This window comes from Vombatus ursinus, unplaced genomic scaffold (genome assembly GCF_900497805.2).
Source record: "Vombatus ursinus unplaced genomic scaffold, bare-nosed wombat genome assembly UNPS02006779.1, whole genome shotgun sequence".
NCBI classification, from domain to species: Eukaryota; Metazoa; Chordata; class Mammalia; order Diprotodontia; family Vombatidae; genus Vombatus; species Vombatus ursinus.
The window spans coordinates 21,420,099-21,445,490 of NW_020946557.1; the positions used below are offsets into that span (position 1 = coordinate 21,420,099).

Genomic DNA, 25,392 nt, shown 5'->3' on the forward strand with positions numbered 1-25,392 from the left:
TTGACGTGCACAGCCCCTGACATTTTCCTGGAGGATTAAAGCATTGCATTTCAAGCAGCTCAGTACTCATTAGCCACATGTGAAATTGGGAGCTGCTGCGAGGCTTAGTAAACTTCTAATTTACTCAGATAGTTAGATGTTTATTAAAGACTTTACAAACCCAGATCAAATTTACAACATTCTGCCCTGAAAAAGGATTTCCAACTCTATTTGGGAGGAACATTTTGTCCTATGAGAGAAGAAATACATGCCCACATACACCCTCATTTAGGAGAATTGAAAATAGCTATGATGATGTCTAAAATTATGAGGTGAGGCACCTCATTCAAGTCTGAGAAATACCCCCATCATTCTGTTATATAGGTATTTGAATTATTCTTGATCTAATTAGCTTAGTTAAAGGGTATTTTAGAAATGATTACTTTTTCCGAGGAAGTGCCATTATCTTAATCATTATATTACATGAGTGGTTAGTTTACAAAAATAGGCAAAGTCACAAAGTTACAGTTTAAACAGCATAAAAAATACTTAGAAAGCTGTCTACACTGTGACTCATGCACAAAAGCAGGTAAGCTCCTTGAGAACGGAGATTGTTCCCCCGAATCTAGCCCAGGTGCTTAATAAATCCATGTTGATTGATTTGTGTGTATTCCATGAGAGAATGAGAGGGAATCCCTGATGACATCATGTGTGTGTGTGTGTGTGTGTGTGTGTCTTCTTTGAGATATTAGGCAGGAATTATACCTCATCTCGGTCCACTTTGCATCTGCTGCTTTGCCAGGTTTCATCTCCAAGTAACAAGATGCCTCCTGGTCTCCCACTGCCCCCCACCTCTGCTTTCTCACATCCTTTTGTGTCTTGTCTTCTCATTTAGATGGCAAGCTGCTGGAAGGCAAGGACTGTCTTTCTTTTTATTAATTGTATCCCTAGCACTTAGCACAGTGCCTGGCACAACATAAATGCTTAATAATGTTTATTGGATTGGATTGGTATAAATATTATAGTAATGTATGCTATTTAGTATACTATATATGGTTTAGATCACATATAATATATACTATATACACATGTGCATGTATTCACCAACCTACTTTGATTATGATATTTCTCATGGGCTTATTGTGTGGTCACTTAGGTATCTTTGCTTTTTGAAGTATTTTAAAATATGCTCTGTCATGTTCATTTGAAAGTAAATTAGGTGGCACAGTGGATATAGCACTAGGCCTCAAGTCAAGCCTTAGACACTTCCTAACTGTGTGGTCCTGGAGAAGTCACTTAATCTGTCTTTCTTAGCACCTATCTCCCAGGATTGTTGTGAGGATCAAATGACATAATATTTGTAAAGTGCTTAGCATGATGCCTGATACATAGCAGGTGCCTAATAAGTTCTCATTCTCTTCCTTTTCTCCCTTCCACTGAAAGGATATGAAAAAATTTTCAAATATTAGTAATATCTTACTGATAAACCAAAGAGATTTTTCAGCCACTGTTCAATTCCAGACAAGAAAAGCATCATCCAAACCCTGTTCCCCATCCTCTCCCACGATTCCTTATTCTCATCTCCTCAATATTCCATCTCAAAGTTCCAATCTCCTTTTCATCAAGTTCCCTTTTTTCATCCAACTTCCATTCATCCTAAATCTTTTCCTCTCCTACTTCCAACATTGTCTAGCTATTACTGAAACCTAGAAGTCTCCTGATGACAGAGCTTACCAAGCCACCCTTTCCAGCCTTGTTTGTACTTTCACTCATTCCCTTCATCTCTCTGGTTGAGGCAGGACGGTTGGAATACTTCTTGTTCCCTGTTGCCCCTCCCAGGTTTTCCCCCTACCACCATCATTCAGCAACCTCTCCTTCTTTGAGGTTCATGCAGTTCATATCTACCATCCAATCAAAATCTTGGTAGCTGTTTTCTGCAGCTCTCCAAGTCACTCTCCTTCCTTTTTCATTGAGTTCGGTACCTGGCTTACAATTTTCTCTCCTCATACTTGGAGATTTAAACATACATATTGACTCTCCCTCAAACATCTTAACCACTCAATTTTTCAACCAACTCACTTCCCACCTCACTTCAGGCCACACACAAAATCATACTCTTGCTATCACCCACAAATGCAACACCTCCTATATTCAAGAATTTTGAAACCATATTTCTGACTGTAATCTATTGACTTTCTATCTCCCTTTGCCTTTGCTTACCAAACCCTGCTCTTCATCCATACTGTGACCTCTAGCCCCTTCACCCATTAATCCTTTGCCAGTCTATCTCCCCTACACTGGCCATTATCTTTCCTTCTCCGGAAACTGACCCCTTGGTGAACCAATTTAACTCTACGTTGTCTTCCTCACTTGAATCCCTACCCCCTTATCATTATGCCAAATGTGCTCTGGCAAGCCTCAGCCTTGGATCACTCCTTCCTTCTGCCACCCTTGCTACTATCCCACTCTCCACAGTGGCACTTCCAGACCTTTACATCTGTCCTCAAACCTCCCATGGCTCCTCCTCTCCCCTGAATTTCAGCTGAGAATCTTGCATTGTATTCTACACAAAAAATTAAGGTCATTCTGAATGAGTTCTTCTTCATCTCAAGTCACTCATATGCCCTTTTCCCACTATCTCTTCCTTCACCCCCAGGCTATTTCAACAGCCTTCTCCTGGGTCTGCCTGCTTCTCTCATTATTCCATTCCAACTTCCATTCAGCCACCAAAGTGATTTGACTAAAGTTCAGGTCAGATCATGTCACCCCAGCCCCTACTCATTCAATTCCAGTGGCTCCCTATCCCCTCCTAGATCAAATACAAAATCCTCTGTTATTCAGAGCCCTTCATAATCTAGCCTCCTCCTACCTTTCTAGTGTTCTTACACTTATTTCCTGACACATACTCTTCACTCCAATGATACTAGCCTCCTTGCTGTTCTACAAACTAGAAATTCCATCCATATGATAGCTGGGATATTTTCTCTGGCTGTTCTACATGCCTGGAATGCTCTGCCTCTTTATCTCTACCTACTGGCTTCTCTGAACTTCAAGTAACAACTATAACCACAGGTTCTGCAGGAAGCTTTTCCCAGTCATTCTTAATTCTAGTACCTTTTCTCTCTCCTATTTATCCTATATAGAGCTTGTTTGTTCATATCTGTTTTCTTTTTTCTTCCCCATTAGTTTTTGAGTTCCTTGAGGGCAGGGGCTATTTTTTTTTTTTTTGCCTCTCTTGTAATCCCAGCGCTTAGCACTGACACTTAGCACTTTGCACATAGTAGGGGCTTAATAAATGTTTATTGATTGTATAGGAAATGCAATAGAGCTTTAGGGAAAAATGTTCATTCCAAATCCTCAAGCTTCTTTATAAATGTTAATTCTCCTTCCTCTCATCAGTTAATATTTATTGAATGCCCAAAGGGTATAGAATACTTCACCAACCACCTTTGAAGTTTATTATTTATTCATCATTTTCCTAAAAAGTAGCTGTATCAAAATTTGTAAATTGGGAAGGGAAATTACTAGGAAATGATAGACTCAAAAGATTAGCTAACCAAAGAATATTTGTTTCATTGCTTCCCCACGGCTATGGCTTCCTCAGTTAAGTTGAGTCATCTGTCAAATTAAATGTAGCTTCTTGTATCAGTAAGTATAAAATCTTATTGCCTGTGTTATTCCCTCTACTTGGAATGTCTCCCCATCTCCACCTGTAGAAACCTTGTTGTCCTTCAATCAGCTCAAATGTGACCTCTCATTAATTCTTACAGGAGGCCCCCAACTTATTGTGATCTCTCCAACCTTTGAATCTTTCTTAATCACTTATATTGTCACATTATAGTTATTAGTTTTGTTATTAAACTGAAAGTTCCTTGTGAATAGACTGCATTTTATGTTATTTCATTATGTAAGCATAGTGCTTACACATAATAGATATGCAATAAATACTTACTGAATTTCATTGTACCGAATATACACCTTCGAGCTAAAACTACCTGACTCAACCATATGTTGTTCAAAGAAGATAGGGGGTGATGTTCAGGAAAGCTAACACCATTTATGATTAAATAATGAGTTGAACTTGCTAGGATTGGCAGGTTATATACTTGGGACAAAATGGACCATAGTTGGAAAGAAAAGGAGATGAAATTGTGCTTGTTTCATTTCATTTCATTTCACATTGATTCGTGACTCTTAATTTTGTCCACAATAACAGATGACCCACAATGCCTCCTCCCTGTTCAACATGTTCACTAAATTGGCTTGTTTTTCAAAATTGAATTAGATTTGGAGGAGTTTTATAGACACACCTAAAGTCATTAAAAAGCACAAAATATCTGAATCAAAGTGCCATTTTAATAATGTAGCTGGATGTTTTGTCTATATAATGCCAGTCATAGACTCTCTGATTTCTTGGACTTTTAATGAACTTTATTTTCTATTTCCATTATAGATACTTGTTACCTTCTAAGTATAGCCAGAATAATATTTTAGGATGGGTGCACCTGCTTAGTCACTCAGCAATACGGTAAACTTGACTGTCCCCTGAAGAAACACAATACCTTTTTATCTAACTTTGCTTTGATATCCTCATGATCTGGACATAGAACTACTTTCTCAAAGGAGTTCAGCAACACTTCCATTATAGCAGAACATTAAACAATGTTTTTAACAAATAATTGCTCCTCTCTTATTTGTATCATACAGAGGTCATTTTGCTCTGCAGTCCATGGTATAAATATTAGATTATTCCCTAGAGTAATCATATAGACCTGGTTTCTTGTCATTGAAACATTATTTTTTTTATGTGACTGATCATCCATATATGTTTCAAAGTTTCATGAATGTGCTTCTTTCTAAGTTTTTCTTTTTAAGCACATTTAAGCTATCACTTTGGAAATATGGCTGCAAATTGGAAACAAAATCCTATCTTTATCAGTATCTAAGCTTTGTGTAGTAGGAACTACACAAAGTAGTAGTAGTAGTAGTAGGAGGAGGAGGAGGAGGAGGAGGAGGAGGAGTATAATCCTAACTCCTGATTTATGTAAATTGACAGTTTTTCCTTAAAAGATATTAAGATTATCCTCAATCTTGGTTGGCTCAAGCAACTGAAGGCTCAAGCTTTTAACTTGTCTCCCAGATTACGTAAGTGTAAAACAGCAATGAAGAGCTCAAACCGACTTCTAATGCTTGGCTGTGGCCCACAACAGGCAACTTAGAGAAGGGATCTTCACTCAGTTGAATCAACTAGAGGTGTCCTCAATGTCTGTGTTTTTCTTAACCGTTGCATGACTTACGAGTGTCTCATTTTGTTCCAGTATCAGCCTGAAACCTACTAGGTGTTAGGCCTGAGTCAACGCCAGCCCAGAACCCCTTTTCAATATGATAAAATAATTATTTAATTGTATTCCTATCTATCCATGAAAGTAGAGTAGTATGAACTTGCTGGGATCAATTGTGGAAAGAGTATAAAAAGCTTTTGCGATTTGTTCTTTTAAACCTGGGATTCTTTTTTTTTTAAACTATTTATTTTTTATTTTATTTTTTTTAGTGAGGCAATCAGGGTTAAGTGACTTGCCCAAGGTCACACAGCTAGTACGTGTTAAGTGTTTGGTCTGAGGCTGAATTTGAACTCAGGTCCTCCTGACTTCAGGGCCAGTGTTCTATCTACTGCACCACCCAACTGCCCCATTAAACCTGGGATTCTTAATAAGATATTTACAATCTAAAATCCTCAATGCAAAATATGTGGTTTGAGAATTTCAAAAATCAACCCATTTTCCTATCAGGAAACTGATAGATTCAATAGTTAAATAACAAAACAAAACTCCTACAGAGCCAACCTCTAACTCATTATCTCATGTTGGAAATCACCCTCCATTTTACATGAGCAATTAAGCAAGTACTCAGTATATTTTCTGTAACAATTTTCTAACAACTGTAACCATTAGATATTATACTACCACACCCACATTAACATTTACCCAATCCCCTATCAAGCCTATTTGTGATCTAATAATGACCAGCTAGTTTACTTATCTGTAAATAGCCAGAGTGTTCAACCTTTTGTTGGAAAACTGTTCAAAAGAGCAAGATGTACATTCCACAACTTCTATTGTTGAATAAATACAATGTTTGATCAATTTCCTTATTAATATCATAGTAATGTGGCCTTTTCCACACCTTGAGGGAATGGTCTGTGTGTGCTTTTTCTTTTTATCTGCAGAGTTCAGCACAATGCTTGACCTTTTCTGGTAGTGCTTAAGAAATACTTGTTAATTGATTGATTGGTTATCTTAGTTGGCTAATGTCAATACATTTGCAAATGATTCCTAAACCTCCTTAGTCATTCTTCCAGGCTTGCATAGCACTAGGTCTTCAGATGACCTGTGGAAGGAAGAAAATAGTACACTAGACAGCACTGTGCCATCCAAAATCTGGTTATTTGTGGCATCAGCTATTTATAAGCTTGCTTTCTCAAAGATATATGGAGGCACAGAAGTCTGCCTTCTGTATCTACAAAGTCTCCTCCTAAGAACCATTTTAAGATCGGAGGCAGCCTGATTTATTTAAGTTGTCTACACTAACAAAAGCCACATTGTGTGGGAGGGTACAGTTTAAAGTCTTTTTTGTGCCTAACTTTTTTCCATTTCACTGATTTGGGCATGGAAGGAATTGGGCTCATATGTTTCACTTTATTTGTATGCTGAGGATTTTTTTAAGCAGGGAGAAATTTGTTTTAATCTTTAAAAAATGGATAAACATAGACCAAATTGTGTGGTTGGAACACAGTTTCCTGTAACAGCATGAACACACACCCACCAATATGTTTGTAAGTGGGAGTGGAGAAGGAAGATACTGGGCCACCAGAGCTTTCCCAGGGCCTCACAGCAGGACAGCGATAGAATTAGGAATTGAAACTTTTCATCTTTCATGAAGACAGACACCCTCCAGGTGTCACCCCACAGGAAATCAGGAAGTCTACTAAATCACCCAATGGCATCAGAATTACACAGCTTTGTGCCAATGAAAATAACCTATCCAATATGGCAATTTATTTTAAAGGAAAGTGAGCACTTAAAAAAAAAAAAAAAAAAGGAAAAAAAAATTCTGCGAACAACATGGCCAAACAGCTGGGTGGTTTTATATCCCAGAAACAGCTTGGGACTAACTACACTCAGAAGATTGCTTGGCAGCCTGACTCCCTTCAAATACCAAAGCTGTGAGGAGGAAAAATGTTCTTTTGCTGAATCCTTTAAGTAGCTATCATATGGTTTATTAACTTAAATGAGAACATGTGCACCATTTAAAAAGAAAAGAGTCTGATTGTTTAAATGCAGAGCTCACTGATTCCACGTACAGTACAAGTGTATTTCATCATAGTAGCACACCAGACAAGCTAATGCCTCTCCTCAGAAAGTTCCAACTGGGGCATAGGAAACTTTTCTTTCATCTTTTAAATGGTATTCTATTGATGAAGTCAAGGTATATCTCCAATGAGTAGTAATTAAATTAAATCGAGATTGAATTGTTGTCAGAACTAATTAGTTGCCTAAATAATTGTTGGTACAAATTGTTCTTTTAGACTAGTACATTGTTAAATTCCACACTTGAATCTAGTTTAGCTATAACACAAAGATCAACTTTATTTTTAGACTGATCGTTTTTTTTTTGGAGGGGTGGGAGGGAATGAGATTTGTGCCCTTATCAAGCTTAGAGAGCTCCCTGTGCGGAAACTCCCTCTATTAATGCAAGTTTTAGTCTTAGCTGCCTGGTGGCATGGAAAGATTAAGTCATATCAGTAGATGTCAGAAGCTGGATTTGAACTCAGGTCTTCTACAGTACGCCAGCTAGGTAGTGCAATGAATAGAAGGCTGGGCCTGGAGTCAGACCTGAGTTCAAAAATTCAGCCTCAGACACTTTTTAGCTATGTGACTCTGGGCAAGTCACTTAACCCTGTTTGTCTCAGCTCCCTCATCTGTAAAAATGAGTTAGAGAAAGAAATGGAAAACCACTGTAGTATCTCTGCCAAGAAAACCCCAAATGGTGTCATGAAGAGTCAGATGTGACTAAAAAAAGATTGAACAATAATAAAAACTTCCACGCTTGAAGGCCATTGTCTATTTACTAGGATAGGATGTCTCAAGAATTGTTTTTTTAAAAATAGATTCTATAAAAAAGCTATGAGAGTTACAGCCTTTAGACTTCTCCATCTGGAAAGAAAAAAGGATAACCACACTTTTCATATTCCTCACAGGGAAGATATAAGATTTCTTTGAAAATATTTTTGACTCTAGGTGCCATAAATAGGGCTAAGCAATGTATGTGTATGATATAGAAAAGACTAAGACATATACAGGGAAGAAAGAAACTGAAAACAATAAGAGCAGGGGAGAAAAATAGGTAAGGAAAGATAAAGGGAAGAGGGAATAGAGAAAAACAGATTCAAAGGGTTGTGAGTGATGTGCAATGGTGCATCTATTAGACTGAAGAGATCATCTAGAGGGAGCATCTATAGTGAAAAAAGTGAGGATTTGAAATTAAAGGACATAGTTTGAATCCAGGTCTTGCCACCCTACAAGATATCTGAAAGTTTCTACTAAATCACTCAATAGAATTAGAATTACATTGCTTTATGCCTATTTTGCCATATTTCAAAGAAAAACATGATCTGTGTGCAGAAGTACAAGCTATTAAGCTCTCTGGGCCTCCATTTCCCTGTCTGTAAAATTAGAGGGTCAGCCTAGGTGACTGTCGTAGGTCCGTTCCAGCTCCAAATCTATAGTCCTATTCTGAGTCCTGTTTATATTTATTGTACATCCACCTTTTTTAAAATGAAGACAACAATTATTTGTGCTAATGGCATAAATATTTCTTATGGCATTTTGGAAATGCCTTAGAGTAACTTCAACTCCAAGACTAAAAGTAAAAGGTAAATTATTTATATAGCTAAATTTTCCCTATACTAATGGAAAGTTTTGTGCATGGTATTTCTCCTTTTTTAGGGAAGTAATTTCATAATTAAAAGGACAGAAAAAGTATTTTTAATCTGAAGGAAAATATTTATATTAATTGTCAAAGGATGTAACATGTTATTTATCCCTCTTGTAGACAAACATTTTGATACCTAAAAGGAATAGAAAAAAAATCTTTGTTTTCTCATAACCTACTAATAAGCATATATAAAGAAACATAACTCTTTGATGAAATTCAGAGAGTTTGGGACAGGAAATGATCTGTGGCATTAATATAAAGACAATTTCTAGGAAATTAGACCTACTGATATGAGACCAAGTTTGAATGAGCGAGCCAAACCAGAGATTGAGTAGGGTCATATAAGCATATGTTCAAGTATATGGTAAAAGTTCCTGCCAAGGGCTACCCCACACTCCACAAATTTCGTAACTTACAGGATTTTGGAAAGTAAAGCACTATGGTATAATGGTTAGAGCTGGCCTTGATGACAGGAAGAAACATCCTGGTTGTGTGATCCTGGGAAAGTTACTTAACTTTTTAGATGATACGCCATTCATCTCTCTAAGACAATAAATTGCAGAACCCCTATGTCAATGAAATTACAGGCCCAGAATTTTTTTTAAAAAGTGTACATGTATGTACATACACACATAGATAAATTATATGCACACACATGCCCACATGTAAGTGTATTTTATATAAAGTTTGTTTTCTATCATTGTGAGTAAAAGTGACTTCGGGATACACACTTCTTGGACTTAATGTTTAATGAAGTTTCAATTAGCTAAGATCTTTCACTTCTTATCATAAAGTATTTAGTGGTAATTCTACAAGACATCAGAATTATTAGTTGGTCTCAGAGCTCTCTATATTTCTCCGATGAACGAAGTAGTTTATTAGCAGTAAATATGTAAAATCATCTCTTGGAATTTTTAATGCAGCATATTAGGAAAAGAAAAATACATATTATTGCCTTTCCTGTCAAAAAATGTCGTTAATATCATGCTTTATCATTGACACTCAGATGCTGATGAAAATTCCAATGTGTCACCAATATTCTCTTCCATGTTAGTTACACAGTCTGTCCTTTGGGTAGTTGTAGCTACATTTACTGCCTTCAGGACCTGTCGCCCCTTGAAGTCTTGTCTCTTAGCCTTATAGTCATCATGGTATTTTGATTCCAAATTATCCACTCAGCTCTGAAAGCTTCATGCTGGTGGGGTCTGTGTGCTGCTCATCTTTCCTAGCCTTCAGTAGCAATGTTAAATCAAGACTTCAAATCATGCTCAGCATATCGCTGAAGCACTTCTTCCTAGTTCATCCATGCTTGTCCTCTTGAGTTGATATTCATTTTCTACACATAGCTAGAATAGTAAATCAAATCATAGACTATTTCTGAAAATTGATGAGAAAACTAGAAATTGTGGTTGCTGTGGTCTTCCTTAGTAGTTCCTTTGTCGCTATATGTCTTGTTTTTTGTGATTTTTTTAAAGCTATCTTTACAATTAAGTGGTATTTATCTCAGGACCATAATGTTTCATGCTTTTATGTATTTTGCATTATATTTCTCAATGGGTTTTATAGACCTAAAAGACTAAATTCTCATTTTGCACTACCCACAAAATCCCTGTAGGAGTAGATAGCTTAAGTAAGAGAGCTGCTAAGTATTCAAAACCGCACTTAAATATATTATGGGTACATTTACTTTCAGAAAGAGAATGATTTATCAACCAATAAGCATTTATTAAGCACCTACTATGTGCCAGTTACTATATCTGGCAATGTGATACAAAGATGAAACACCCACTTCCTTCAAGAAGCTTACATGCTATCGAGTTATACAACACATAATTAAGTATATATGAAACTTATGCATAGTAAATCTGCGGGAATTTAGAGGTGAAGGAAAAGCAATGGAATCAGATAAGGCCTCCTCTATGAGGTGGAGTTTGAGCTGAGCTTTGAAGGAAAGTAAGGATTCTGAGAAGTAAGGGAAAGAAAGTACATTTTAGTTATGAGGAACCACCTATGGAAGGGCACAGATATAGAAAGCAGAATGTCCTGTGTGAGGAATAGCCTGTAGAGGCTAGAGTGGAGTGATGTCTGATAAATCTGTAAAGGTAGGTTGAAGGCAAGTTGTAAAGGATGTACAATGCCAAACACAGGAGTTTTTATTTGATCTTAATGGTAATAAGGAGTCCCTGGAGTTTATTGATCAGGAATGTAACATGGTCAGGTCTGTGTTTCAGGACCATAACTTTAGTAGCTATATGGGGAGAATGGATTGGAGAAAGATGACTGGAGGCAGTGAAACCAATTAGAAGACAGCCTAGTTGAGTTATGTTTGTCCCAAACTGCCTTATCCTTCCCTTATACCACCTAGAGGAGGACTCCTTGTCCTCCATTTCCATTTACAGACCATCTTCTGTCAATATTACCCAGCAACCACCACTTCTCCTTTAGAGTTCACTTGATTCTTTCTAAATCTTTGTTGTCATCTGTGGAGCTCAAGGGCAATCTCTCTCCTCCTCCATAAACGCAGTACCCATTAAATTCAGTACCTGGCTTTTGGTCTTCTCGACCCCAAGCACCAACTCCTTTGAACATCATACTTTTATAATCTCACCCCACTGCTCCACCCCCTGGATACTGGAATCCCTAATTATGAATGTGCCTACCTTCCCTGACAATTTCAGGCTTATAGGCTTTGTTCTATTCCCTCCTGCCTGCTCTGCAAACACACAAAGGGAAATATTTAAGTGAAGCAACAGGAAGAGAGTGCATTCTTTGGAGGTCATTTGTTCAGAGAACTGTGTGGTGGTTCAGAGTATATCAAAAAGTCCCACAGATTGATAGGGTACAATGTTCTAGAGCAGCAGTTCTCAAACTTTGTGGTTTTAGGATCTCTTTGCACTCTTAAAAAGTATTGAAGACCCCAAATAGCTTTGTTATGTGTGTTAGAGTTATCAATATTACCATATTAAATATTAAAACATCATTTAAAAATACATATTCATTTAAAAATAATAAATATAGTATGTATTAGCATATATTTCATGAAAAATAACTATTTTTCAAAACAAAAAAGTAGAAAAGCATTGCTTTACATATTTTTGCTAATCTCTTTAATGGCTAGCTTAATTCAAGACAGCTAGATTCTCATATCTGCTACTGCATTCAATTTGTTATGATATATTGTTTTGGTTGAAGTTTATAAAAGATACAGTCTCTCACAGATATGTGGTTAGAAAAAGGAGTAATATTTTAATAGACAAATCATGTTTAATATTTTTGTAAAAATAGTTTTGAACTTGTGGAAGAGAAGGCTCTGTCTAAAGCTGAGGTTCTAAGTATAATTTGACTGTGTTTTTTTTGGGGGGGTGTTGGAGTCATAGAAAAAGCAAAAGTAAAATAATGTCTACCTCAGGTTAGAAAAAAATGAGAATCTCAGTGAATGTATGTATTCTTGTATTTTCAATCAACAACATTCAGTATAATTCAGAAATTTATTTCTCATCCAGCTTTTTTTGTATTTTAACTATTAGTATTCCATGAGTTGTTTCCCTTTTCTGCCACTTTTATTATAAACCTATGTATGGTATGTCAACTCTAAGTTAAGTAGTTTTGTAACCAGACCACTTAACATTATTCATAAATGTGCATATGTATGGAGGATGCTAAGATCATAGATTTAGAACTGGAAGGAACACCAGAGGCTATCTAGTACAACTTCCTCATGTTAAATATGTGTATATGTTTTCTATATTAACATATATATATATATATTCACTAGAATGTAAGCTCCTTGAGGTCAAGGAGTGTTTTTACTTTTTCTTTAAATTACCAAGACTCAGTACAGTGCCTTTTACAGTAAGAGATTAATAAATGCTGATAGATATTTAGATGGAGGTATAGATACCTATCTCTCTTCTAGAGAGATAGATATCTTATATCCTAATGGATAATATGGACATAGAACATATATATATATATATATGTATATACACACACATACTCACATATAAAATGAAGAGGTTGGATTAATGGCCTCTGATATTCTATCTATAGATAGAGATATCTATAACTATCTTTCTATATATGGAGAGAGACAAGCATTTATTAATATCTATACCTATGTGTGTATGTATGTATACAGGGTGTCAAAAAAGTCTTAGTGCTGTTTTAAGCTTTAAAAATTTAAATACACTGGCCCTGGAATCAGAAGGACCTGAGTTCAAATCCGGCCTCAGACACTTGACACTTACTAGCTGTATGACCCTGGGCAAGTCACTTAACTCTGATTGCCTCACCCAAAAAAAAATTAAATAATTTTAAACTGCACTTTTAGAATATCTTTTGTATAGATATTTCGAACTGTGTACCTTAGTCATCATTATTGGCATCCCTTTACATATGCATACAAACTATTCAATTTTATATTTTCTATACTATTTAGATCCACATATCTCTGATCAATGGAAGGCCTAGCGCTGATGACCCTTCCCCAGAACTTCTCGAATTCACCTCAGCACGCTATATTCGCCTGAGATTTCAGAGGATCCGGACCCTGAATGCAGATTTGATGATGTTTGCCCACAAAGACCCCAGGGAAATCGACCCCATTGTTACAAGAAGAGTAAGTTATGGTACAAATGTCATCGGTTCCTTGCTTAACAGCTTGGGCATGATGAATGACTTTCCTTCCTTTCCTGCCTCTTTATACTGTCCCTTTCACCATATGTGTACAAAGAGCTGTTGTTGGATGTCAGGTAGCCAATGGTACATAACTCACTTCCTTCATAAGCTGTTTTCCTTTTCTTCCCAAGAAATATAAGAGAGACGAATTTTTACATTAGCTTCCCAACCATTCTTGAAGCCCAAGAAGCCAACCAACGTGTGGCCTTCCAGGGGTGAACATTTTCAGGATTAGGAAACAAATGAGCAGCAGGCAGCGGCTGTCAGTCTGTTATTGTGTTTCATCCCTCCTGCCCACCCCTATGCTGTTCACTGGTTCATTTAACCTTCCTTACACAATATCGACACAGCAGATATTTTATTACCAAGAAGCTCAATTGCAGTTTTCAAATGTGAAGTTTCAGCTGAAAAGAAAAACACACAATGCACTATTGATCACATCTGCACTGGTAACAGAGTTACATATATTTCAATGGGAAACAGTGGCTACTAAATATGTTATATAGGAAAGACCCTAGGGATTATGGGTGGGAAACCAATGTTAAAGAAATTATTTGCTTCTTCAGCTTTCTAGCATGGAAAAACCCTGTAAGATTCCTGGGACAAAAAGATAGACATGGAATGATACAGCCCAAGGTCAGACTAGCTCCACAGAGAAGCCTGGACAAGTTTCCAAGTTACAAGACCAGAATGTAGAATGGTTAGGAGTCACTAGGACCCCATTTTAACTGTCCTTATGTTTCCCCATGATCTTTGCTCTTCTCTCATTGAATTGGATTGAATGGAATAAATGCTTTCCAAGAAAAGTCCATAAGATTTAGAGCTGGGCAGGTTCTAAGAGACCATCTAATTGAATCTCCTCATTTTAAGGATGTTTTCCTATTTTTGTCTTTATAATGGCAGAGTCCAATATAGTATTTTATGTATAGTAGAAACTTATTGCTGAACTGAATTTAAATGGGGCAACTGAGAAATAGAGAGATTAAGAGGTTGCCCAGGGTCACAAAATCCCTGGCAAGAAAGCTAGAATTCGAAGCTAAATCTATGTAAGTAACATATCTTTCACTTTCCTAAATACTTTGAAATAAATTTGGTTAATGGTCTCCACAGATTATTGCACATATTTTCAGCTGTTAGACTATTTCAAGTTGGAGCCCTAACTGAATTCATATGACTTTTTAGCGTGGCAGTGAATTTGTTTTACAATGTCCTTTCAAGTAGAAAGGAATCGTTACTTCATGATGATACTATGGATTGTTTGTTTGAGAGAAATCATTTCTCATTCTAATTTGGGAATTTTTTAAAAAGCAAACACTGAGGAATACTGGATAATATTAAAATAAAACTAAATATTTTCTGGAAAAAAAATCAATGAAAATCAATTGCAGCTCTTCCTCCCTATCCTCAGCGGAGCCATGCATATCTCTTCTTTAGGACAGCATCGAAAACAGAAAAGAAAATACAAAAAGCTTTTAAGTAAATTTCATTCAGTGTCTCTTACATTCCTGTGCGTTCATATATATATAAATATACACACACACATACATATACCTAGACATATATGTGTGTATACATAACACAAATTTATATATGTATGTATGCATGTATAAGTATGTGTAAATGTAAATGCCCAGCAAAGGGTACTGAGTTTCAGTTCCTCTTCATGTCTCAAAGATGAAGCATTTTACAGAGATCTCTGCCTATGTAAAATTGGTTTGTCATCTCATAAAGTCTATCACAGATATTGAGATATAGCCTTTCTAAACTACATACACACACACACACACACACACACACGCACACGCACACATGCACACACATAATGCCCATACCAACCTAGTTAATGCTGGAGCCTTGGATGGTCATTGACTTTTATAGGTATGGAAAACTCCTGATATACCCCACTAGTCTAAGTTTTATGTATGTCCAATGATAAGGGTATTTTTGGAAATGCTTTGAAGAGTGAAGAGGACCATGGAAATGTAAGCTATGATTCATTTCAATTCATTAAATAGTTATTCCCTGTCTAGTATGTATGAGACAACACATTTGGTTCAATGCATCTTTTACATGATTACATTTTTGATTGCCAAAAATAATTTTCTTGCTAATAAATTAGAATTCTGGAAGACTATAAGATAGCTATGAGCGTAGCCTGTAGTTAACTTCAAACAGGAGCATAATAGCACCAATAATTAAAGATAAGAAAAGAAAACAAGAAATCTTCCTTTTAGTTTTTCCCTCTAACCTACTGAGAGAAACAAATCTTGTTCACTGTCTGTGGTATTCAGAACAAAACTTTCACTATGATTAGAGAAAGGACTCACCGTTGATGGTAGCTCACTTGGTGAGTTCCGTTCAAATGGGAAGCACAAGAAAGTAGTCTGCTTTTGACTTAGACCCACTAAGGCCTAAAAGAGATTTAAAAAAAAAATCAAAAGAGAACCAGAAAAAAACAATTTTATGGTAACATTGATATTATAAACATGAATAACATTGAGGACTTTTTCAGTGGGGTAGGGAGTGAAAGGGAGAGAAAATAGTTTGTTTTTTGAGTAGAGAGGTAAGGTACTACAGATGTGGAATGTGGAATGCATTTTCAGATGAGATCACTGTATTATTGATTTTACTCTGTTTCGCTTTGTTACAAGAGACCTCTTACAAAGTAAAAGTAATCTGTAAATGCCTGTTATTGTAAAATCAAAATATATCAATAAAACTTTTAAAAAATTTAAAATCCATCCCAAAAATCAAAACACTATTAAATATAAATGAAGTAGACAAGTATTTCAATTTGATAAACATTTATTAAGAATATTATGTGCTAGGAAAAGTGGTACTTGGTATACAAAGATTAAAGGGAGAAATTTCTTTCTTCAAAGAACTTAACTTTTTTTTCAATTCCATAAATATTTTGTCCCCATGTACTGTTGCAAAGGCATCTTCACTACCTAGCACCAGCTTCTGAATTCAAGGTATTACCGCTAGCAAGTAATCTGACTTGGCTAATTTAGCGCTGATGTCTTTCCACCCAGGTAAACTGTGATGTGAAGTTGTGACCCACAGTTCAAGGAGCAATGAAGGGCTCACTTCAGTGGGAAAAGTTTAAGAAGCCCTGATCCAGATTACTTTTCTGACCAGTAAAATAGAGAGCTTCCATTTGACCATGGTCTTTAAATAATAACCGTTGCCAATTGCACCTGCTGCCATGTGGATTCAATACTTTCTAGTGTTCACTTTAGGTGAAATATGTGTAATCTTTCTTTAGGCTGTATTGTACATAGAAGAATCATTTTTTTTCTGTCATAGGGGCCTTTCTGTGTCCTGGAAAAAACACCTACCTGTTTCTAATTTAGTAGAGGAAAAAAAGTAAAATTTTTGAAGAAAAGTGTTTACTTTTGTTTCTTATAGCTTGCAGTCCCTTGTAACTAAATTTCTTGTTTTCCTTTGTGCAGTATTACTATTCAGTCAAGGATATTTCCGTTGGAGGAATGTGCATCTGCTATGGTCATGCCAGGGCTTGTCCACTTGATCCATCAACAAATGTACGTATATTTATAGGACCATTTGGCAAAATGCAGTCCTGAAACTGTAAAATGTTGCATGAGAATACTTTACTGACAGTGTAGTCTGTGAATTGATGTCAGGTCCCCACTTAGATGGTGTAACTGAAAGCAGTGCCAGGGTGAAATAATGCTAGCAGTCAGAATGATGGACTTTGAAGTCTGCCACCACAGTATCAGCAAACAGATTATTTTTTCCCCAAAAGGCTTCAAACTAGTCCATTTGTTTTGAAAACTCTCTAGCTATGACAGCATGCTACATGATTTAACTTCAGAGAATGCCTCCCATCAATCAGCCTGTCCACTTCTTTTACAATATTAATCAAGATTGTTCTTAAGCAAACAAATGGAAAAAGTTGGTAACTTGATGGTTATCTAGTAAATAAATAACAGTCATGGGATGGGATACCGAGAGTGCAGCATGGGGAGGAAGGTGAGATGCTGAATAACCAAGGGAAGCTTCCTTGAGTCATATTGGAACATATTGGTAATTTGGGGTAAAGATTTCATTTGAATGCCAATTTAATAATCCAGAAAAGAAAGTGGATATGGTTTTCTTTTCCAGTCATGTGCCACTCTACAAGTCATTCTGTTTTCACTACTGGCTAGAGATTAGATGCATTGAGTATTTTAATATCAGTAGAAGTAAGGATTTGAAAAATTGCTTTGATAATGAAACTAGAACATGGATAATGGACTTAGGGTTCTTTCTCTGAATCAAAATGACACATCTTAAGGGATGCCCAAATAGTCAACCACTTTCTGTAATGACATTTTATATACAGTGGTATTTTCTGCAAGATATTAGTATTCCCTGTCAATTGTGCCAATGGCCCAATTTTCCCAAATTCAGGCTGTTGGAGCCTGAATGTGTCCACAGTTATCTGGAGATTCATTCTGAGATTAATTATAGAGTTTTGAGATCCCTCAGATAAATGGATAACTTCTTGAGGCCACTGAATTGTGATCCACCCGTAAAGTATATAAAAAGGTTCAGTTTAGACTGCCTTGGATTCCTCTCTTTTTTTTCCCTTTTGTTACCAGAGCATAAGACACGCATAACAACTCAAAACAGACACAATCATCTGTGAAGAGCTCCAAACCCTGTCTCCAGAATGGGATAAGAGATTCTTCAAATTAGGTTTAGGTTGGGCCTACTCCTTGTTACCGTTACTTACCAATGGTTTACTTTATCCCAAGCAAATAATAAACAATATACCCTTTCCCCCTTTCTTCTTGATTAGAAATCTCATTGTGAATGTGAGCACAATACCTGTGGTGATAGCTGTGATCAGTGCTGTCCAGGATTTCACCAAAAACCTTGGAAAGCAGGGACTTTTCTTACCAAGACTGAATGTGAAGGTACGTAACTATACTTTTGTGTATTTCCTTCAACATGACAAGAAGTCATGTTCCAGGAGAGGAAAGATATATGCAATTCTTTCCTTTTAGAGATACTCTTTATAAATATTTGTAAAATTGAATTGATCTCAAAGAAGCCATGACACATACTTTGTGTTTTTAGGGGAGGATTATACATAACTATTTCTATTTTGTCAGTTTTATCTAAAGTAAAAATTGATTTCCTTTGCTTGATTACCCTGAAATCTTAATTTCCATTTCTTCAGGGTTTTTTATTCAGTTCACAACTCTTATTATTTTGAAAAGTCATTTTAATGCACTGTCTATTCTCTGAACCTAGTCTTTTTTTTTTCTCATGGTACTCACCACCTTCTACCATGACAGGTGCCAGATAATCATGCCTTCTCTCACGTTCAAGCAGAATTAGATTAGATTGACTCTTTATACACCAATTAATGCTTCAAGGTCCCATAAAATCAAATGTTTGGTGACTGGAAAATCATAAATTTGGAGTAGTTGTTGCACAAACTGCTTTTGCATCAATTATTGAATGGTTAATGGATATGACAATTATAGCTAATAGCTAACATTTCTATAGCACTTTGAGATTGAAAAGCACTTTACATATGTTACCTCATTTGATTGTCACAAGAACCCTGGGAAAATATTCTTTCTTTACACTTTAGCAGCAAACTTGTAACAATTGATGTAAAAGAATGGTTGTGAGCTGACACGGAGAGCCCTGTGGGCCGTTGCACTAATCATACGCAAATCTCAGGTAATGCTTTGAATGATTCTAAGAAATTGGAGGGTTGATAAGCAATGCTGAAGATAATTTCGTGGAGGATAAGAGAACTATAATTTAACCTGTTTCACTTCAAAGAATATTTTTTTCAACCTTATTCAATCAACAAGCATTTATGAATTTCCTGCTCCGTGCCAAACACTGGAGATACAAATTTTAAAATGAGATGATCCTTGCCCTCAAGGAGTTTGCATTCTATCATTAATTAATTTTGAAGAAAGGCAGACATATTACACAAGTCACCTGATCCAACATGAATCACTCCACCTTTATAACAAGAAGAAAAACAACCCCACCCCACCTCCACCCCAGCCAATAAACTGACATTAGGAACTTTTTCAAGAAGGCAAGTTTTAAGGTCACTGCTGGCTTTGGTATCCATTCAGTCCCATATAACCTGTATCTATAGCTAGATCATAAGTACATCACAATTGTGGCTGTTCGTGAAGATAATTTTGAGCAATAAAGAAAAAACAGTTATATTTGGAATACTCTATTTAAGGAGGCAGGAAAATAAATAGCATTAATTTAGAATGATTTCTGTTTTGTAATCAAGATTAAATTTTAAGTTCCGTTGTCTGGAAGTGTGAAGGTTCTAGAAAGTTTCTACAAATATTAAAGGGGTTATAGATTGATTCATCTTCTGGAGCTTCTGGATAGTCAAGAAGAAACGAATTTTAAGTGACTGAAAACAATGGAAAGAGATGTGGTAGGCATAATAGTTATAACTTGTACTTGAGAAATCCTAAAAAAATTGTTATCAAAGACATTTATGATTAAAGAAAGAGACAGCTGGTCATGCATCAGGAATGACGAATAACACTTACGTAGCATGAGTGCTTCGGAGGTACTTACCAAAAGTTAAAAGAACCTCCAGTATATCAGGTAGATCCATTGGGGGAGGTATTTATGGAAAGACTTGAATATAAATTATACAGAATGAAAAGTGATGGGATGATTGAGACCAGTGCTGTGGTCAACATAGTGTGCCCGTTGAAAGAGTGTTAATTCTTGCCACTCCCACCATGTTACAATGTTTTGGAGAATAAAACTTATCTGACTTTATATTCTCAGTACTTAGAACACATTTTTGTTAACTTGAATATGTATGTATTTGTACGATTGAGATAGCATATCTGAATTCATAGCCTTCCATGAAATAATACACTGAGCACTATGATGGAAGAGTACAAATACGGTGGTCCTACCAGAGGCACTGATATAAATAGGTTACTATAGAAATACCAGTAGATCTATTCCATTTCAGTGCTCTTTGTTGTTCTCCCTGTCTCATCTGTAAATGTTCTTGAGGTGATTCAGCTTATGTTCCCAAGTTCTTTGAAGAGAAAAGAAAATTGACACCAAGTCTGTTATTAAAAAAAAAAAAAAACATTTGACTCAGCATTGAAATCTCTCTTGAATCAAGATGTCTCCCTTATGTGTGTTAAAATATAGGATTTTGACAGCCAATACCATGGAGATGACTTTGTTCTCTACTCTAAAGAATATTAAAAAGAAGCAAAGTGCAATATACTCATTGAAGATGTTTTTCAGTGTCATGGAATATATCCTATATAGAATATAGCCTATGCAGAATCATAAAGCTAGAATTATTCTCTATTAATGGTGTCATTCTGCAAATGTCCTTGTTTTCACAAATATTGTATTAATTTTGTTGAATACTGTAGCACTTCCTAGTAATACATATAGCAATGTGAAGTTGTTCTATCATTACAGAAAAAAAAACCAAAGTGGATTAAAAATATACATGTTGCACAGGCTATGTATGACATGCGGTAAGATATGTGTGTATGTTATGTATAATATTGATCTGCAGGTAAAGATAGGCTGGGCCCAGAATTGAGCAAGAGGAAGAAATTGGGTTGAATTATATTTTGGAAACTGTGTAGTGTTTTATACTACAAAAGTCTCTTTTCTATACTCTCTGTGATGATTCTGTAATATATTGCTGCCAATCCTGGAACATCGGGATCTCTGAAGAATCAAAAAGATAATGAACCAGAAGGCAATAGAAAAAGATGTATATGTGGTAGACTGAAGTAGGTTGCAACATGCTATCGTTGACAAATATTTGCACTTTGAGAAGACATTATTAAGGAGATAGGCTGGTAAAGTACTTGGAATTCAAGGCAACTAATACGTTCATTAATACCCCTGCAAAAAGTGAAGGCTTCCAGCATTTTAAGTGACTCCTTGATAGACACAAACAAGAAATGTGTATGATGGGAAGTTGTGAATATAATGTACATCAATTGGAGTTTCCATTCTGATAATACAGTTCATCAATTAAAATGTCAACGTGAAATGAATGTTAAAAAGATTGGAACCTCCGAATATTCTTGAGACCAGCATTTCTTTCTGGTACCACTAGGTGGCAGAGTGGATAGCATGCTAGGCTCAGAGTCATGAAGACTCATATTTTATGAGTTCAAACCTGGCTTCAGACGCTTACTGGCTGTGTGACCTTGGGCAAGGTACTTAATCCTGTTTGCTCAGTTTCTTTATCTGTATATGAGCTGAAGAAGGAAATGGTAAAGCACTCCAGTATCTTTGCCAAGAAAACCCCAAATAGGGTCACAAAGAATTGGACACAACGGAATAATAAAAAGTCTTTTTTTTTTTTTTTCAGTTTGAATTCCATCACTTTCCTCATCTTCCCACATTCTGTCATCTGTTCCATTTTGTCTTCTTGTTTTTCATGTTTTTCTTTCACTTCTTCCAATTTTTTTTTTCCAAATCATGAAGTAAAGGCCATCGTCCAGGCTGCTAGCTTGTGTAGAAATTTTTAGTTTGATATCTCCCACTGGAAATCAGACCTTTCAGGAACATGGGGCCAAATCAAACTGGACAGGAAGTTTGTCTTTGTTCCCAAACCCAGGCATTCCTTTCTGAATTTATTCCACTCTCAATAGCTCTCTCTGGTACTCTCAATAGTTCTTTTTATCAAAACTCTTCTGAAGGAAGGATCCTATATCAGTTATTTATGCTTTAGAACCTTTAAATCAATGTGTTACCTGGAGTGATGGGATTGAGAGGTGGATAGATGTTTTGAGGGAAGGGAATGGAATCCATGTTAAGGTTATCAGTTTGTTCAGGATGCTAAGTGGTGCAGTAGATAAAACTAGTCAGAAAGACCTGAGTTCAAATTCAGTCTCAGACACTTACTAGTTGTGTGACCCTGAGCAAGTCACTTAACTTCTCTCCTCCTCAATTTCCTCATCTATAAAATGAGGATAATAATTGAACCTATCTCCCAGGCTTATTGTGAGGATAAAATAGAATGAGATTTGTAAAGTACTTCATATACCTTAAAGCACCATATAAGTGCTACTATAAGATTATCTCTGATTTTTATAGAAAAGCTGTCACTGTTAAAAATAATGGGGGCGGTATTGATAAAGAAAGTTGACAGAGACAAGAGGGATAGATGGGAAGAGATAAAGAGGTATTAAACACTTAGTATTATATGTGAGCTGGACCTCTGCTAAGCACTGAAGATAAAAATTCAAGCCAGTAAGGCAGTCCCTTATGCTGAAGGAATTTATATTATAATGGAAGAAGATCAACACATAAAAGGGAGCTGGGTAGCCGGCATGGAGGAATGGGAAGCATGGCTGTGCAAGGCAGCTGATGGAGAGATGGAGAAGGTCAGTAAATGAGTGCAGCTGGGAGTGATGTGTACATGGCTGAGCTTCTCAGGTAATCTTGGTCATAGGTAGGGAGTCACCAGTCAGGAGAGCAGGCTCCAGGATAGAGTTGTTTTTTTTTTTCAGGATAATAAGGTGTGTGTGTGTGTGTGTGTGTGTGTGTGTGTGTGTGTGTGTGTGTGTGTGTGATGAGAGAGAGATGAGCCAGAAACAAAGTGAGCATAGTTGATAGTTGGAGCCCCTCAAATAATAAGGAACCATGGGCTGGGCAAGGGAGGGAGCAGAGACTACCTGGATGTTTTTCCTAAGTATCTTTAAAAATCACCAGTTGGTTATATTTTATACCTATGCATGACCGAACTTCTAGAAGAGTTTCTTCATCAACATCCCCCATTTCACAACAGGCCTCTTTTGTCCTCTTCCCACATCAGGAATAGAGCTTATTATGTTCGAACTTTCCAGTCCTGAACTTAGGGAATTAAGGCTTTTTTCCTTCAAATTTTGTTGCAGCTGTGTGTCTTATGAACCAGAAAACAGGTGTGCTAAGCAGCAGTGATTATACTTAGCATTTATGGAAGAAAAAGAAAAAAAAAGACTGAAAAGTGACATTTTTTTAGGCTTGTGTTATCTAGGGAATTTTTGGCAAAAGTTTATATAGCAGAAAGGAAATATTCTGTTCCACTGCCTTTCTCTTTTTAACTATTACAATAGTGTGTTAATGTAGAGAAAAAATTCATGGAGTTTATTGTCTATTTTGTTATAAACAGGCAGAAGAGGCAGAAGACCTGGGTTCCCAGATTCTATTACTTTAAGCTGAGTGATGTAGACAAGTCATTTAATTTCTCTGAGTCTCAGTTTCCTCGTCTGTAAAACTGATATATTTGTGCTATCTCATAGGCAATAAGAAAAACTGCTTTGTACCCCTATCTGTAGTACCTAACAGTGCCTTGGAAATAGTAGGCCCTAAATGTTTATTGATTGATTAATAGATGTATAAATCTATTACTATTAGTTCAGAGAAATGGAAGAAATGCCAATCTCAATTAATGAAAGACCTTATAGATTTTTTTTCTCGAAGAAAAGCACATTTATTACTTTTACATACATAAGGTGATTCAACTATTGAAGTAGAAATAGTAGCATTCATATTGCATCTGCTATAATAAGTAGGTCAGGCACATCTTTAAATAACTTAGTACTAGAGCTATGATCTCATTTATTGAGAGGAGTTCCCTCAGATGATGCAAAGTACGCTCCATCCATGCCTGGCCATCCCATGGAATTCATATCAGTGACTTCACTTACAGTAAACTCAGCCATTCTGGAGTCAAGAGGCAATGTGGCAGAACCCAAAGGATGCCTTGGCCTGGGAGTCTAGCCACCTGGTTGCAAGTCCCAGCTCTCCCTTCACTGTCTGACACTCCGTGGGCTTGACTATTGCTATGGGGAGTTAAAGCTAAGTTTAAATTCTTTAGATGAGGGATTTCAGAAGAAACTGGTAGGCGGTGCCAGCTACATAAGCCAGGCGTAAAAATATAAATATGTCCAGAGATGAGACAGAATGTGGGGAATTATTTTAACTCTGTCTAGCTTGACAATTACTGGTACCATACTAAATCCATAACAAAAAGTTCACTAGATTTGTTGTTAGAGGACTTAAGTTCTCATTCTGGCTCTACTATCCTGGCCTATTTCTTTATATTTTGGACTTGATGAGCTTTGAATACCTTCTAGGTCTAATCTATGAATAATCCTAATATCATTGCATCTTTAATCCCAAATAGAACCTCATTAGCCTCCTATTGGATCTCATTTCTAGTTTTGACTCTGATTCGACTTCAGACCCCTTCTACCCTTTGGAGCTCCACAACTGGTCTTCCAGTGTTTCTGATCTCAGAGAATCTTCTTAACTTTACCCTCCTCTATTTCCCCTAGTTCTCTCAAATGTCATGGATTCTGATATTGTTGTTGTTGTTGTTTGTTGCCAAAGAGGACCTCCCACCAGGGAGGTAAAGCCACGACATACAGGTGAATTGGATTCAAGTGAGGGAAGGCTGTGCAAAGTCATCAGCCTCACTTTCTCCTCCAGAGCCATCTGGGTCTAGTGGCCAGATAAGTCTAAGCTTGTTGAACCCCACCCAGGAGTAACAATATGTTATGTAGCTATGACCTTAGCTACATTTCCTCTTCTTTGGAAAAAGGAGATTGAATCTCTATCCAATTCTATGGTTTTATGATTCTACCTTATTTCATGATTTATGCCCCATTAACTCTATTGCAATTTATTACAGCCAGATTAAAAGCTGACCTTGGAGCTCAACCTTGAATATATCATGGAGTGAGA

The 25,392-nt window shown here is 36.5% G+C and overlaps 1 protein-coding gene across 2 annotated transcripts in view; it reads left to right on the top strand.

The window, feature by feature from the left end:
- LAMA2 (laminin subunit alpha 2) overlaps positions 1-25,392 on the top strand; it is a 793,905-nt gene that overhangs the window by 304,204 nt on the left and 464,309 nt on the right. For both annotated transcript variants that reach the window (XM_027848591.1, XM_027848592.1), the window contains exons 5-7: positions 13,412-13,591; positions 17,106-17,195; positions 18,458-18,575. In XM_027848591.1, coding sequence (XP_027704392.1) covers positions 13,412-13,591; positions 17,106-17,195; positions 18,458-18,575 — 388 coding nt within the window. The remainder of the gene's footprint in view (positions 1-13,411; positions 13,592-17,105; positions 17,196-18,457; positions 18,576-25,392) is intronic.